This window comes from Apus apus, chromosome 9, assembly GCF_020740795.1.
Source record: "Apus apus isolate bApuApu2 chromosome 9, bApuApu2.pri.cur, whole genome shotgun sequence".
Taxonomy (NCBI): domain Eukaryota; kingdom Metazoa; phylum Chordata; class Aves; order Apodiformes; family Apodidae; genus Apus; species Apus apus.
The window spans coordinates 13,572,768-13,585,530 of NC_067290.1; the positions used below are offsets into that span (position 1 = coordinate 13,572,768).

The 12,763-nt window shown below is 44.4% G+C and overlaps 2 protein-coding genes across 6 annotated transcripts in view; both read right to left on the reverse strand.

The window, feature by feature from the left end:
• ITIH4 (inter-alpha-trypsin inhibitor heavy chain 4) overlaps positions 1 to 3,140 on the reverse strand; it is a 23,130-nt gene extending 19,990 nt beyond the window's left edge. For all 5 annotated transcript variants that reach the window (XR_007890314.1, XR_007890313.1, XM_051627213.1 and 2 more), the window contains exons 1-6: positions 3,045 to 3,140; positions 2,315 to 2,475; positions 1,801 to 1,905; positions 1,007 to 1,169; positions 800 to 910; positions 587 to 715 (exon numbers count right to left, since the gene is read on the reverse strand). Coding sequence is in view for 3 of the 5 variants with exons in the window: in XM_051627213.1 (XP_051483173.1) it covers positions 587 to 715; positions 800 to 910; positions 1,007 to 1,169; positions 1,801 to 1,905; positions 2,315 to 2,475; positions 3,045 to 3,119 (744 nt within the window). In the remaining 2 variants the exon portion in view is untranslated. The remainder of the gene's footprint in view (positions 1 to 586; positions 716 to 799; positions 911 to 1,006; positions 1,170 to 1,800; positions 1,906 to 2,314; positions 2,476 to 3,044) is intronic.
• A 4,710-nt stretch (positions 3,141 to 7,850) lies between these two features.
• On the reverse strand, positions 7,851 to 12,426 carry MUSTN1 (musculoskeletal, embryonic nuclear protein 1). Its single transcript, XM_051627505.1, has 3 exons — positions 12,219 to 12,426; positions 8,968 to 9,088; positions 7,851 to 8,186 (listed from the first exon to the last, which is right to left on the reverse strand). The coding sequence occupies exons 1-3, from the start codon at positions 12,225 to 12,227 to the stop codon at positions 8,080 to 8,082; spliced, it is 237 nt and encodes a 78-aa protein (XP_051483465.1). The 5' UTR covers positions 12,228 to 12,426; the 3' UTR covers positions 7,851 to 8,079.
• Between the last annotated feature and the right edge of the window lie 337 nt (positions 12,427 to 12,763).

Consider the following 12,763-nt stretch of genomic DNA (forward strand, 5'->3'; position numbering starts at 1 on the left):
ATGTTACTTTACCTCTTTATTATCATCTACAAGCACATCTCTGCTCATTGACTGTGACTGCCATCATTTAGCACATCCATGTATACCTCATTAGTTAAATGGTACGGAAAATAATGTACTTTATTCCCTAGGATACACAATGGTCCATAAATATTTTTAAGTTTCTTCTCTCTTCAGATATGCCTCAACTGTCACAAAAATTAAAATAGAGCCAAGCAATTGTTTTAATAGTTACATAAATCACATTTCTCTAAACTTCATTTACAAGAAGGCACAAGTACACCCCAGATCAGCGAAAATAATAAGAAAAATAATGTAGAGACATCTATAAAGTGGCAGTATAGATTTGGTACTGAAACAAATTTTGAAAAATTGATTTTTTTAAACAGATGATCCATTCTTGCAATGTGTCTGGTGTCCCTGGGGGTTTACTGAATATCACCATCAGTTTCTGCCACCCCTGGATTAATGGAAGCAGCTTTTCCTGTCACTCTTGGTGTTTCTAAGTTAATGTTGCTGTTTTGCTGATTTCCCAGTCAGATGTATGTATGATCTGAAAACATTTTTATTTCTGTTTCTGCTTTACCTGTATATCACCAGCAGTGGCACCTCTCTCGACATCATAACGCACAATAAAGTCACCGTTGAGAAGGGTTTCATTGAGTTCAGGATTTGCCTTCTGTTGATCTACAGTTGGCTTAAATAAAATATGAGCCTGCAAAGCAATCAGAAGAAAAGATTTAAAGAAACATAACTGAAAGCTGCCACGGGCAGTAACATCTGGCAGGGCATGCTTTACCTTTTTTACACTCTGTACTGTGGTGAGTGCCTCAGATAACTCATTAGTCATGAAGGTACTGTCTGTCTCCAAGAAACGTATGCCTTGGGGCTCAAAGATGTGTACATCAATCTGACAATGGAGAAGAAGTTGGCATCAGCATCTCAGAGAGAACATAGACAAGCCCCAAAAAAACACTGTTCTGCTCCCTGCCCAGCCCTTCCTCACCTGGAAATGCTTAACAAGCTGCTTTGGTTGGACCTTGATTAGCAGCTCGAACTTCCCCAGCTGCCGCTTCAATAGTTCCTCATATGTCAGCTCAAAAGTGACTTTGCTGGAGGCTGCAACGCTGATGGACACGTGAAACTGCTCCAGTTTTCTGCCTGTGATTCTTGGGGGGGAGAATAGAGATTTACCTCCTGTGGGGAGGGTTTCCTTGTGGTGGCCACTGTTTATGAAGTGTGCTAAATAATGGCCACGGGGCTACATGGAATAAATAAATAAAGAGTAGCAGTAAATCTTACTCATCGTAGAGAAGATTTTTTACATTGCAGGTGGTATTATACACCTCATATATATCACATTAGCATGCCCTGGGTGCTGCATGTGCAAGCTGAGAAGTGGAGCGGAAACCTCTACATGCCTCAGACTGGGATCAAGCAGAACTGGGACCATATACATGGGAAGCACAGATTAAACATCTCTTAAAAGCGTAATGGCTGCTCAAGTGCCATGGTCCTTTGCATTTGCAGGGAAGCAGACTCAACACCTGAGCATAATCCCAGCCTGGCAGAGTGCTCCCATGTGACAAGTCCCAGGGCAACACTAAAGGGTGACACCTTCCACTGATGCCCATTGCTTGACACATACATATATGTGGATATATATATATACACACATACACACACACCTCATCCCTCCCAACAAGAACCCAAGGCTGGTTTTCACATTTATCTCAGCTGAGAGATAATGAGAAGCTGAGGAAGAATATTGGAGCAGCCTTCCTCAGGACAGCAACATACTTGACAAGGCCAGCGCTCTGCCCGCGTGAGACTGCAACATCATATTCCTTTTGAGCAGAAGCTTTCTCCATTATGATTCCTGGGTATACTTTACCATCGATGGACCTGTTTGGTTTCCATAAAAATTAATTAATATTAGAAGGAAAGAGCTGAGGAAAGAAATCATGGAAAGCTGTTTGGTTCCCATATCCCTCCCCATCCAGGAGAATGCCAGGAGCCACCACCACAACACAGCCCTCCTCGTTGCTGGGTCTCGGGGAGGCTGGAGCAGGAGAAACATCTCCACTGAGCACATAAGTCACCCAACCTGTGCAGCAGGCAACCTTGCCCTGGCCCCAGGCACCTTCTTTCTCTTTGGCTGCTTCCTATTTTGCCCCACTGAGCATTTTGTGCAAGATCCTCCAGAGCTCCTATCTTTGTGTTTTTTGTCAGCACCTCCTGAGTAGAAAGATGAAACACCCCCCCAACTCCCCAGAGCTGCCTCCTTCACACCACAGGTAAGGACTTGTCCTACATGGAGAAGTTGGTGATGAAGGCTGTCTTGGGTAACTCCACTTCAAAGGTTGCTTCTTTGGACTCATTAGCTCGGTTGACAATTTTGCTGGTGATGATGGTGTGGGCAAATCGTGATGTAACTTTGCAGTCCACGTGGAGGCTGTAGATTTCAATAGCAGGCTGTAAATAAAATAAACAGGCTGAAACTGAAGTACTCAGGTTTTTTCCCTTAAGGTGGTATTTTTGGAAAAGTCTGATGAAGGAATGAGCAGTTATAAGGTCCAGCTGGAATTGGAGATAGGGAATTGTTCATGTCCAGACTGGCCACCTGCTTATTCACATACAACCCTGCAGCTGCAACTGCAGCCCCACACAGAATTAACAGGCTCATCTCTGTGTTGCTGTTCTACAGAAGGCTTCTGGCAGCCTTTTTCCATGGTCTTCCCTCCTCAGGGTACCCCGAAGCAGCTACTGTGTCACCCCAATACATTACCTAAGATTAACCTCAGAGCGTGATCAGGCACATCTGCAAATGTTCTCCTGTCACAGTTACATGATAACAGCCCGAACAAACAATAAAAAGGCCTTAAAAAGACCCAGAGCTCTAAAATCACATCACAATACACCTGAGGCTCCACAGATGGTGGTTACCAGAGGAGTTAACTGCATTAACTGATCAGCTACAGCCATACCACTGGATCACCAAATGAACAAATAAGATATTGTTAAAAAAAAGAAAAGAGAAATACCTTTTGAGCAATAGTTTCTGCTAATACTACGAGTGAGGAAAAGACCATCAATGAGAGCAACATTCTTTCCTCCATTTTGAAGATCAGATTTTCAAATGAAAACTCTATTTATCTTAATCAGTTAATGAGTAACTTGTACTTGGGGATATTACGCAGACTTTGAAGAGACTCAGAAACTTAATATTTACATGTTAAACATAGGTAAAACTTTTACTTGGTTAATGCTTATTTTTCCAAAGATCTTTGCTGTTAAACATTAGAATTTTAATGTTTCATAATGCACAATGAAGAAACCCTTATATTTTCATTTTAAACTTAGATCTCCCTGTGGCACATGAAAATCCACAGGCAGATGAACTGGTCAATGCAACAAGCTGCATTTTTGGATGCGTGAATCTCTACGATACCCGACAGGAATAATTTGAAAGGGCACATCCTTAGCCTTACGTCAGGCACTTCAGAGATTTCAGGATTGCAAAGACATGCAACACTCACATGATATTTTATAGCTGGTGACTTCTTCAAACCTTGTGCCTCCCTGCTTAGCCAGCCCATGAGAGGTACAGAGTGGCTCTCTTAAAACATCCCTTATTGCTTCCTCTGACAAGCCATAACCCTTGTAGGTCAAACAGCAAAGTCTGTTGTGGCTTGTCCTTAGCTACACAACAAGAACAAAGCAATCAGACCTTGCCAGAACACCCTAGGAGTCAAAGCACTAAGTCAGTGCCTGTATGTACATGAATGTAAGTGTGCAAAGACACAAACCACCTAAAAATGAGAGCAACAACAGCTGTGCACAGGAGCACATCTGTCCTTGTCTGGCTCTACCACAGCTGCAATGTAGCCAGCCACAGATTCTGCAAAGCTGCCTTTAACTCATCCAGGGCTGTTGGCACAAACGGTTAGTGCTAGGAGCATCTGCACCTGAATTGAGTCAGAAAATGAGAGGGATGATGCTTTTCACCTCCTATTTTATAACAAAATATTCATGCAACAGGAACTTGGAGCAGTTCCTGTGAAGTTTTTGTTGGTCAAAGGTTGTCTTCCAAAAAGAAATTATCTTAAAGTCTGATTTTATACACAAATCATTGTGGACAGTGTTATACTAATATAATTCCTATGTTTACATAGTCTCCTAACACAAGATAGCTCTCATGACTATTTAAAAGGTATTTTTCTGCCTCTTCTACAAAGCATTTTAAACACATTATGGGGAAATTATTTTTTTTTAGGCAGTAAGGTAAACAGACCCTGGGCAGAACCCATTTCAAAAGTTCATCTCCTCAGCTCTGCAACTGGAAAAATCAGAGTGAGAAATGGGGGTCAGGGAGCAAACTGTCAAGAGCCACTTCTGTGCCACATAGCTGGAGCTTGCTTGTTTTCTTGGAAAGCTTTCATTTGGCTTCATTTGTGCATTCATTCCCTAGAAAAAAATGTTTCAAATCTTGAAAATATCAAGGGGACAGGAAAAATAATATCCCCCAGGGCTGTAGTTCAGAGGAGCTCTTAGGCATGTGCAGCTGCTGCATCAGCCCCTGGTTCCTGTGTGCATTTATATGAACACACATACACAGGTACATTAAAATGCAACCAGCTGATGCTGTGGAGAGAGGCAATTCAGAAAGACCTTCTCAGCCCTGAGCAGATGAAGGCTGAATCCCTCCCACCGTGATCTTGCTGATCATCTGCCCTATGCTGGAAGCTCCAGGATCACAGACAGCCCTCTCTCAACCAAACCTGCAGTCTGTTCCCACACACACACACTTTTTTCATATTGCTTTTTGACAGCATTTTCCCCCTTATAACTCCATGGTAGGTGATATCATTAATTGTCCTAAATTAACACAAAGATCCTGTGTAAATACGTATTTTACGGACAAGGTGTCCAGGTGGAGAGAGGGTTCCAGTGGCTGCAGATCTGCAAGGAGATGCTAATTTAGGGCTCACTAATTTATTGCTTTGACAGACATTTACAAGTTCACTATAAAGTCTGTTGAGTACAGCCTGGTCTTACAAGGCTTGTGCTTTAAGTAACTTAAAAAAAATTAAATAAATTCACTTATCCCAGGCAGACTGTTTATACTACTTGCAAATACAGAGAAAAATTGAAACTGCTGTACAGTTGATTAACTTCTACAACACATGTAATGCTTTAATCCCTTAAAATACACAGGATTATACACTTAGTGGCTCAACATCCCCAAGAACCAAGCTTTAGCTTTCATTAAGCGGATCTGTCATCTGCTTTCTAATACCCACAAGTAAAACCACAGGGATGTCAAAAGAGCTACTTTCAATGCAATTTAGGCTGTGAGGTGGCTCTGCCCTGCTCCTGGGGGCAGGGAGAAGCCAACACCTGGGAAGCTGTGAAATCCCTCCAGCATCCTGTTCTGGCTTGCTGAAGCAGCTGCTGTAAAACCTCATGCTCAGCCTTGTACCCAGACTCGAGCACCTTACCCTGCTTCTGTGCAAGCCAACAAGAGCTGTGCCTGCTGATGCCCAGTGCCCACTGCTGCTGGTGCAACTGGGCACCACTCCTGCAGTACCTGGTAATGCCTACCCTGAGGAATGCACATGCTATGAGATTACTTCAGACCGCTTTGGAGGAAGAATCTAAACTCACCATCACAACAGGAGATACTTTTAAGTGCAAAAGGACCTAAAAACTCAAATCCCGGGGCTTTGTTCAGACCCCTGTCACTTTTTCTCTGTATGAAAATGAGGGGGGGGGAGGGGAGAAAGGAAAATAACACATTTTCCATTATTTGACTTATTAGATTCTCAGGGATCAAGAAGAACATGACAAAAAATTATCCAGGCAGCTTTGTATTTTTTCCTCTCACCTACAAGTACCTCCTGTCCTGCAGCAGCCACCAGTAATTTTTCCAGCACAGCGGCAAGGCTGGGGACTGAGAGGATTCCTGCAATTCATACAGGAGAGCACAAACCTTGCTGTCACAAAAGGGAAGTGACTTCATCCCAGCAATACACTTTAACTTCCAATGCATATTTTTTAGATGAAGTCCATCTTAAACGGCAGAAAAAGAAAAACAAAAACAATAAAAAGAACCCTAGTCCTGGGCACTTACTGTCACACTGGGAAGTACCACAAATAATTAAACCTGAGGACATCCTAGAAATAAAGCTGTTAGCAAAATCCCCAGGTTTTGGCAGATAACCTACTTTGCTTCCCTGCTGCATCCACACTGCAAGTCTGTGGGACACATAGGTTTCTGTGCTCTGCTAAATTGACACCAACACATCCAAAACCAGGTCTGAAATACAGCACCTCCCCTCTCCTGCTACATAGTCTAGCAAATTTGCAGTGTTCATATAGCATAAAGTGATAACAATGGTTTGTCCCGCTTGTACATCTCCATAATTTATCTAATTATTAAACAACCTTCGGCCAACTTCTCATTACAGGTTAATCAGGGAGGGTTTTTTAAACCTGATGTAGGAACAGCTTCAGTGCTATCAGGGTGGAAACGTTTTTCCCCACCATGTTTGGTTTTGTTTCTACCTTCAAAGCTCTGGGAAGGGTCTTTCTCAGAGGAAAAGGCTGTGCTGAGTTACTTGTGGGGAGCCCGAGCCCCATGAAGAAATAGTGTCCAGCAGAGAGAAAAGGGAGGGTCTTAGCTGCAAATGCTAATCTTTAAAAGTGCAAAAAAACTCGGCAGGGCAACGCACCAGAGATTTCTTCAGTTTTTTTTAGGGAAACTTGCCCCTTAAAACCAAAGGATTTGCCACTGCATTATGCCCGTCCCACTCTGCAGCCTTGTGGCTTAAGTGTCAGACTGAACTGCGGTCGTCTAAAGGGGGTCTCCTCGGGAGGGTTATGGGCTGAGGTGGTTTTTTGGGGGGCTCAGGTATGTGGGGTACGTGACCGCGGGCTCTCCCCAAACCTGAGCGACCGCGCCGGGGTTTCCCGCCATGGCGGCCTCTGCAGGCCCCGGCAGGCCTCGCACCCCGGCCTTAGGGTGCAGGTGCATTTGGGACGCAAAAGGCAAAGATAAGATGCCTCACAGTGCTCGGAGACCTTTCAGTATCACTTTCACATCTTAATCAGGGGCTAGCCAGTGCAAAATGGAAGTAAATCTTTACATAAAAGCAGCACCTACCTCAGCACCCGCAGCCGCAGCGCACAGGGTCCGTCACCGTGTGCCCGCACGGAGCCCGCTGAGGTAAAACACGCCGAGTTACAGCCGCGGGGGTGGGGGAAGCGACAGGTTTGATGCAGCAAATCAAGATGTAAACAGAGTTGCAAAAAAAACCAACAAACCCCACTTCCACTCCGAGTGGGTTTGTTGCTGCGGAGACACGCGGTGCCGCCCCGAGGCGGGGAGGCAGCGAGCGGGGAAGGGACGAGAGCCCTCCCCGCGGCTCTGGGGAGCCTGGCAGCTCGGCATCCTGCCTCCCAGCAGAGCTGCTTGTGGGCAACCCCGGGGGCTGTGAGGGAGCTGCAAGGAGGGAGATGTGCGGGGAAGGCGAGGAGGGGAGCCCCGTGAGCAGGGAAGGCGTCAGCCTGTGGCACAACCCCAGACCTGACAGGCCTCTCCAGGGTGCGCTTCTATCAGCCCAGATCTGGGTGAAATCTCCAGGTTTCTGTGACACTTCTTTGACCAGCTCCTCCTCAGCTCCCTCTTGGTAAGGGCACACTATGAAGAAACTGCACTGACACTAAACCTGTGACATGTGGATATTTATTCTTCGCATTGGACAGGCTAGGTCATAACTTGTAGTGCCAAAGCATCCGCAGAATTGAAATTAGACTAAAGTGAAATCAGTCACCACAGTGTGCCAAAATGTGTCCAACAACCTTTTTTTTTTTATTAAACCATTATAGCAAACACGGTTCAATACATAGAAAGAACATAATAAAATTTAACATGGAAGTTGTACCCTTTGACATAACTCTATTCCCTACTTAATGACTTACAGTAGAAATTAGTTACTAAGACCTACAGTGACTTTTGTGTAAGGGGCAGAAATTTGGGAAAACATTACAACAAACGTGGGTGAGACATCTCCACCATCAGCCAAAGACGCTCTTGGCTGGCTCTTCTTTTGGTTTATCAAAAACTGTTTCATCCCCTGTCCGATTCCGGCTGAATATGGAAGGTGCTGCAGAGCCCATTTGTTCTTGGAAAAGAAAACCAGGAGAGGCAATGAGTTAAGCAGCACAACAAATTCAGAAAGTAAAACTAGTGCTGCTGAAATTCATATATACACATTTGATACCTATTTCATCCATCCATTAACTTCCCAAACCTTAGAGAACAGTAGTCCCATCCCAAGCACAGGGCACCTGCCAGCACCTGTAGGTGTTTTTCTATCACTGACTGGCCCCAAATCCCTGCAGGTGCTTCAGAAACTTGGAAACTGCTGAGGTCCAAGCTATTATGCTGAAAAGGGGTTAAAATTAATATTTTTTCCTTTACTGGTAGTGGAAAAGCAACACAAGAGTATCAGGGGTGCTCAGTGCAAGCAGCCACTCTCTTTCCCCTCACCTTCTGGCCTTTATTCCCCCTAACTTCTGCTTTATCTCAAGCACACCAAATTGATCCAGTTGAGAGACTAGAAATCCCCCAGTCTATGACCAAGCCTCCAGTCTTTAAATTGGGCAGTCACTGACATTGACTATGGACCCAGGGCTTGGTTTGAACCCTGGTTCAGAAGGCAAAGTCAGGGCTCTCCCTCCTGCTTTGTCCAGACATGGAGAATGACCACTCCAAGCAGAGCCCTGTTGGCACCTCTTGGTGCCATCGAGACGGTGGATGCAAAGTCCCTGCACAGCCAGGCCAGGGTGGTGAGCATAACGCTGGCTGCTGCTTCAGAGGCACACCCTTTCACTTGACAAGACCAATTAAGTCAATGTTTTGCTTTGGAAAACTGCTTAATCATTCCCATCAGGGACACTTACCACACTGCTTCATGACTTGGTAGGTTTTCGATTTAATTTCCTGGTTTTTGGCAAGGTTTCCTCTGGCTCCTTTAAGGTCTTCTTCCTTTACTGGAGGACGCTTCTTTTTCACAGGGGCTGGCTAAGAAATAGATGTATTGCCACACATCAGTATTTTGTGTTTAGAAGCATAGAGAACAAAGCTGCCTTAACCCAAAGGGACAACATACATAGTTGCAAATACAATATTCCATTTATATCAATTTTGAGGCTGCACACTCGGCTATTCCAGATCTTTGCAAAACCATGATTCCACTGCCCTTTCCAAAATTTGTTGCCACTATGACTGTTGTGTTCTGAAATTGTCTTCTTAATGCACAGCCTTTGAAATATACAGTGGATTGCTTAATTTCTTAAAAAAAAAAATAAATCATTTTTTTCTGTGGCCATTCTGCATGTACGGATTGGTAATTAAAGAATCTTTCCAATATTTGAGAAGGAAAAAACCACAACCCTTGATTACTAAATTGTGCTTGTGCCTCAGTCTACTCACTACTACTTTGGGATACAGGTCAGAGAGATTCTGAAGTCTGACTTGATTTAGTTGGGATAAACTTAACAACCCATAGTTATTGATCTTAAATTCAGGGAACAAAAGTATCTGGGCACTCAACAGGGTTGTCTACACTTATGTAGTGAACACATCTGAAACACTGGACTCAGAACCCAAAGAAGGAGAAGGAAATCTAATACAGAAACAGATGCATCATCAGGTGGTGCACTGCAATGTCCAAGTACTAATCTGTTTACGGTTTATCTTGCTAGAAAAAATGTCAGGATAACATGGGATCATATCAGCCTATCCCTGCTTTTAACTTAGCACTTCAAAGTCAGACACAACATCAGACAGCAGCAGATGGCATTATTAACATTCCCCCTTCAGTTTACTATTTCAAGGGCAGATTACCAGGGTCCCACCAGGCAGATCTTGCTGCAGGGGCACAGGAGGGGCGATCAAAAAGAATAAAACACCCTCCCTACACTCCAACTCAACAGTTTGCAGACTGCACCAACAATGAGTAACTTCTCTGACCATCATTACATTATATAGGGCATCTGCTATTTGGGTTCAGTTGCCTCTACAATGAGGCAGGAAATTAGGGGTAAACTCAGAAATTGCAGACCTCACACGTTCCTGTTGCCAATGACCAAAAGGTCTGGCTTTGCCTGTAAAGCCAAAAGCAGGCTGGGATATTCAGCTGTGTGGTTAAAGCATTTTAACAACATCCTACACTCCAGAAGGGCGCAGGTCAGTGTTCCACAGTCTCGAAACACCCACAAAATAGTCCTGCAGCTTTACTTTGTAAAACCATAGTAGTCATTTTCAGTAACTGAACTGGAAACTACCTAAAAAAGTTTACAGGCCTGTGCTGTAGATCTGCTCTCTCTCAGTGTGGCTGAATTTATCTGCTTCCATTCTGGCAGCAGTGGAGACTACTTGTATGTTTCTAGGCTCTGCTCGTAAAGCTAAAAACAGTTGTGGAGGGAAACATATCCCCCAGGGAGCCCCAGAGAGCTTGCAGAGACAGCACATGGATGCCTGGCTCCAGGCAGGGATGGGCAGGCTGCACTGGAGCCTTCCTGCCAGCTGCAAATTCCCGGGAAAGCTCAGAATAGCTCACTGTCAATCACATTTGCATGTGTTGTGGGAAACAAAACATTCACAAGACCTCTGGGGAAAACACTCTACAAGTAGCCAAAGCAAGCAAGTGGCAAGGGTGGTAGCAAACCCTTCAAAATTCATAACAGCTCTAGGTCAGTTTGCTGGTTAACCAAACATCCCCACAGCCAGGGCTTCATTTGTCCATCTGTGGTAAAAACTGGCATGTGATGGGAACGGTCCCCTACAGCCATGGCATGGGTCATACACAGCCAGTACAGACCTGCATTGGCTCCAACACAAAGGGCAAAACCCCTCATATTTTGTTAACAGGAATACAAAATCTGCCAAGTTCCTTCATCCATTACTGTCAAGAAACAATAACTGCAAGGCTGCTTTTCACAGGGAGAAGAGACTTCTTGGGGACAGAGTAAGGAAAGGAGGTGCTTGAGATGTACCGAGACATAGCCAGGCTGAGCAGAACTGTTGAATTTCACCCTGTCATTTAAAAATAAAATCTCTCATACTTTGATTGCAGAGGATTTTCCAGCAGGACAGCTGCTGTGGATTAGTTGGCCACCAGCTAAAAAGCAAAAAGCTGCACAGAAGGGTTACTGCAAGCCCAAGAGGTGAGTCCCGGCCAGACCTGCCAGCATCAGTAGCTGCCAGTGTCACAGCCACGCTGCTAACTGCTCCCAACACAAGTGCATTTGTAAACAGGGTTTGCCAGGAGCCATTCCCAGCTGGCACAGCAGTGCAGCTTGCACTTTATCTCCTCCTGTCACAAGTGAAAAAGTGTTGGTTTACAAAACATACAATTGTTTTTTGAAGTCTCTTTCTTTGGAGTAAATAAAATAAGCCGAGTTACTCTGTGTGGTTGAAGGATTGTGCTCTTCTACCCTCCCTGTTTTTACCCTCCATCCCACTCACCACGTAAAACTCTCACGATGGGGAGGACTCTGCCAAGTACCTGTGTTGAAAATGTTACACATGAAAAACTAGGTGTTTCTGAGCTAATTTTAAGATTGCTTTGAAACACTGATTATTGGGGAACCCAGTAAAGAAAAACCATCCGTTACAAAATGAACAGAGAAGTGTGTAATACAAAATTTCAGCCTCCTAACAGAATTTTCAGTCACTCTCTCTCTTCCCTGCATATGAATACATTAAACTTTACACAGCAGCACACTTCAGTACAGCCAGGTCCTTTCAAAAACACTGCTAAAATTCCAAATAATTGTCTGAGCATGTTGGAAAAGCAGAAATAACTTATTCTCTGAAACATCCCAGAGCAGTGGAAGTGTTTTTTCCCTGTGTACATAAATAAAAACATTTATGGTAAATCAAAACAGTTTATAACTAAATTAATTAGCCATGTAGAGGGAACTGCTTTCCTTCTTCATCACATAATCCCTCCTAACAACATACTTGTTAAAATAGATACAAGGTGTTTAAATGGTTCAGCGTAATGGAACAAGTCAGAGTAGAAAAGCTGAATCCACTGGTTAATGAGAGTAACTTGCTAATAAGCTATTCCAAGGAAACAATCGAACACAGTAACACATCAGGCACCCTGCTCCCGGGAGAGCCAGCCCCGCAGATCTCCCCGTACCTGTGACATAACTGCGGAGCTCGCTCGACCCTAATCCCTCCCGCGCTGCTTTCCCAGCTGTGATTCAATCCAGCCCGGCTGCGAACGCCCGTTTTTTTCCTCGACTTATATAGAGCATCTAACATGAAGTCATGAGCTGGGTCATTTTCCCAAAGCAGAAGGCAGGGTGATTCAGGTTGACAGAGGCGGTTGTTGTTGTTGGAAGGTTTATTCTTAGCCATGACTCGGGTGTGCAGTATTTGCTGCGCCCTGTGCCTGGGGACGGATGGAGCCGGGGCTGATGGGAGCAGACAGCTGGGGCAGCAGGGCTGCAGGGAAGCCCCATCCACCACAAAATGACTCCTCGGGGAGTCCACTGGGGCTCTATTAATACCTTTAAAAGGCAAAACTTTGTTACAGACACAAAATTGACTCTGAAACCCTTTGATGGGGGGAAGAAAAAAAACAAACACCAAACTGCATTTTTCTTTCCCAACATCACAAAATATGCCTCCTCTAAAATGATACAAACCTAACATCCAAAGCAGAACAGTGTACTCTAAATT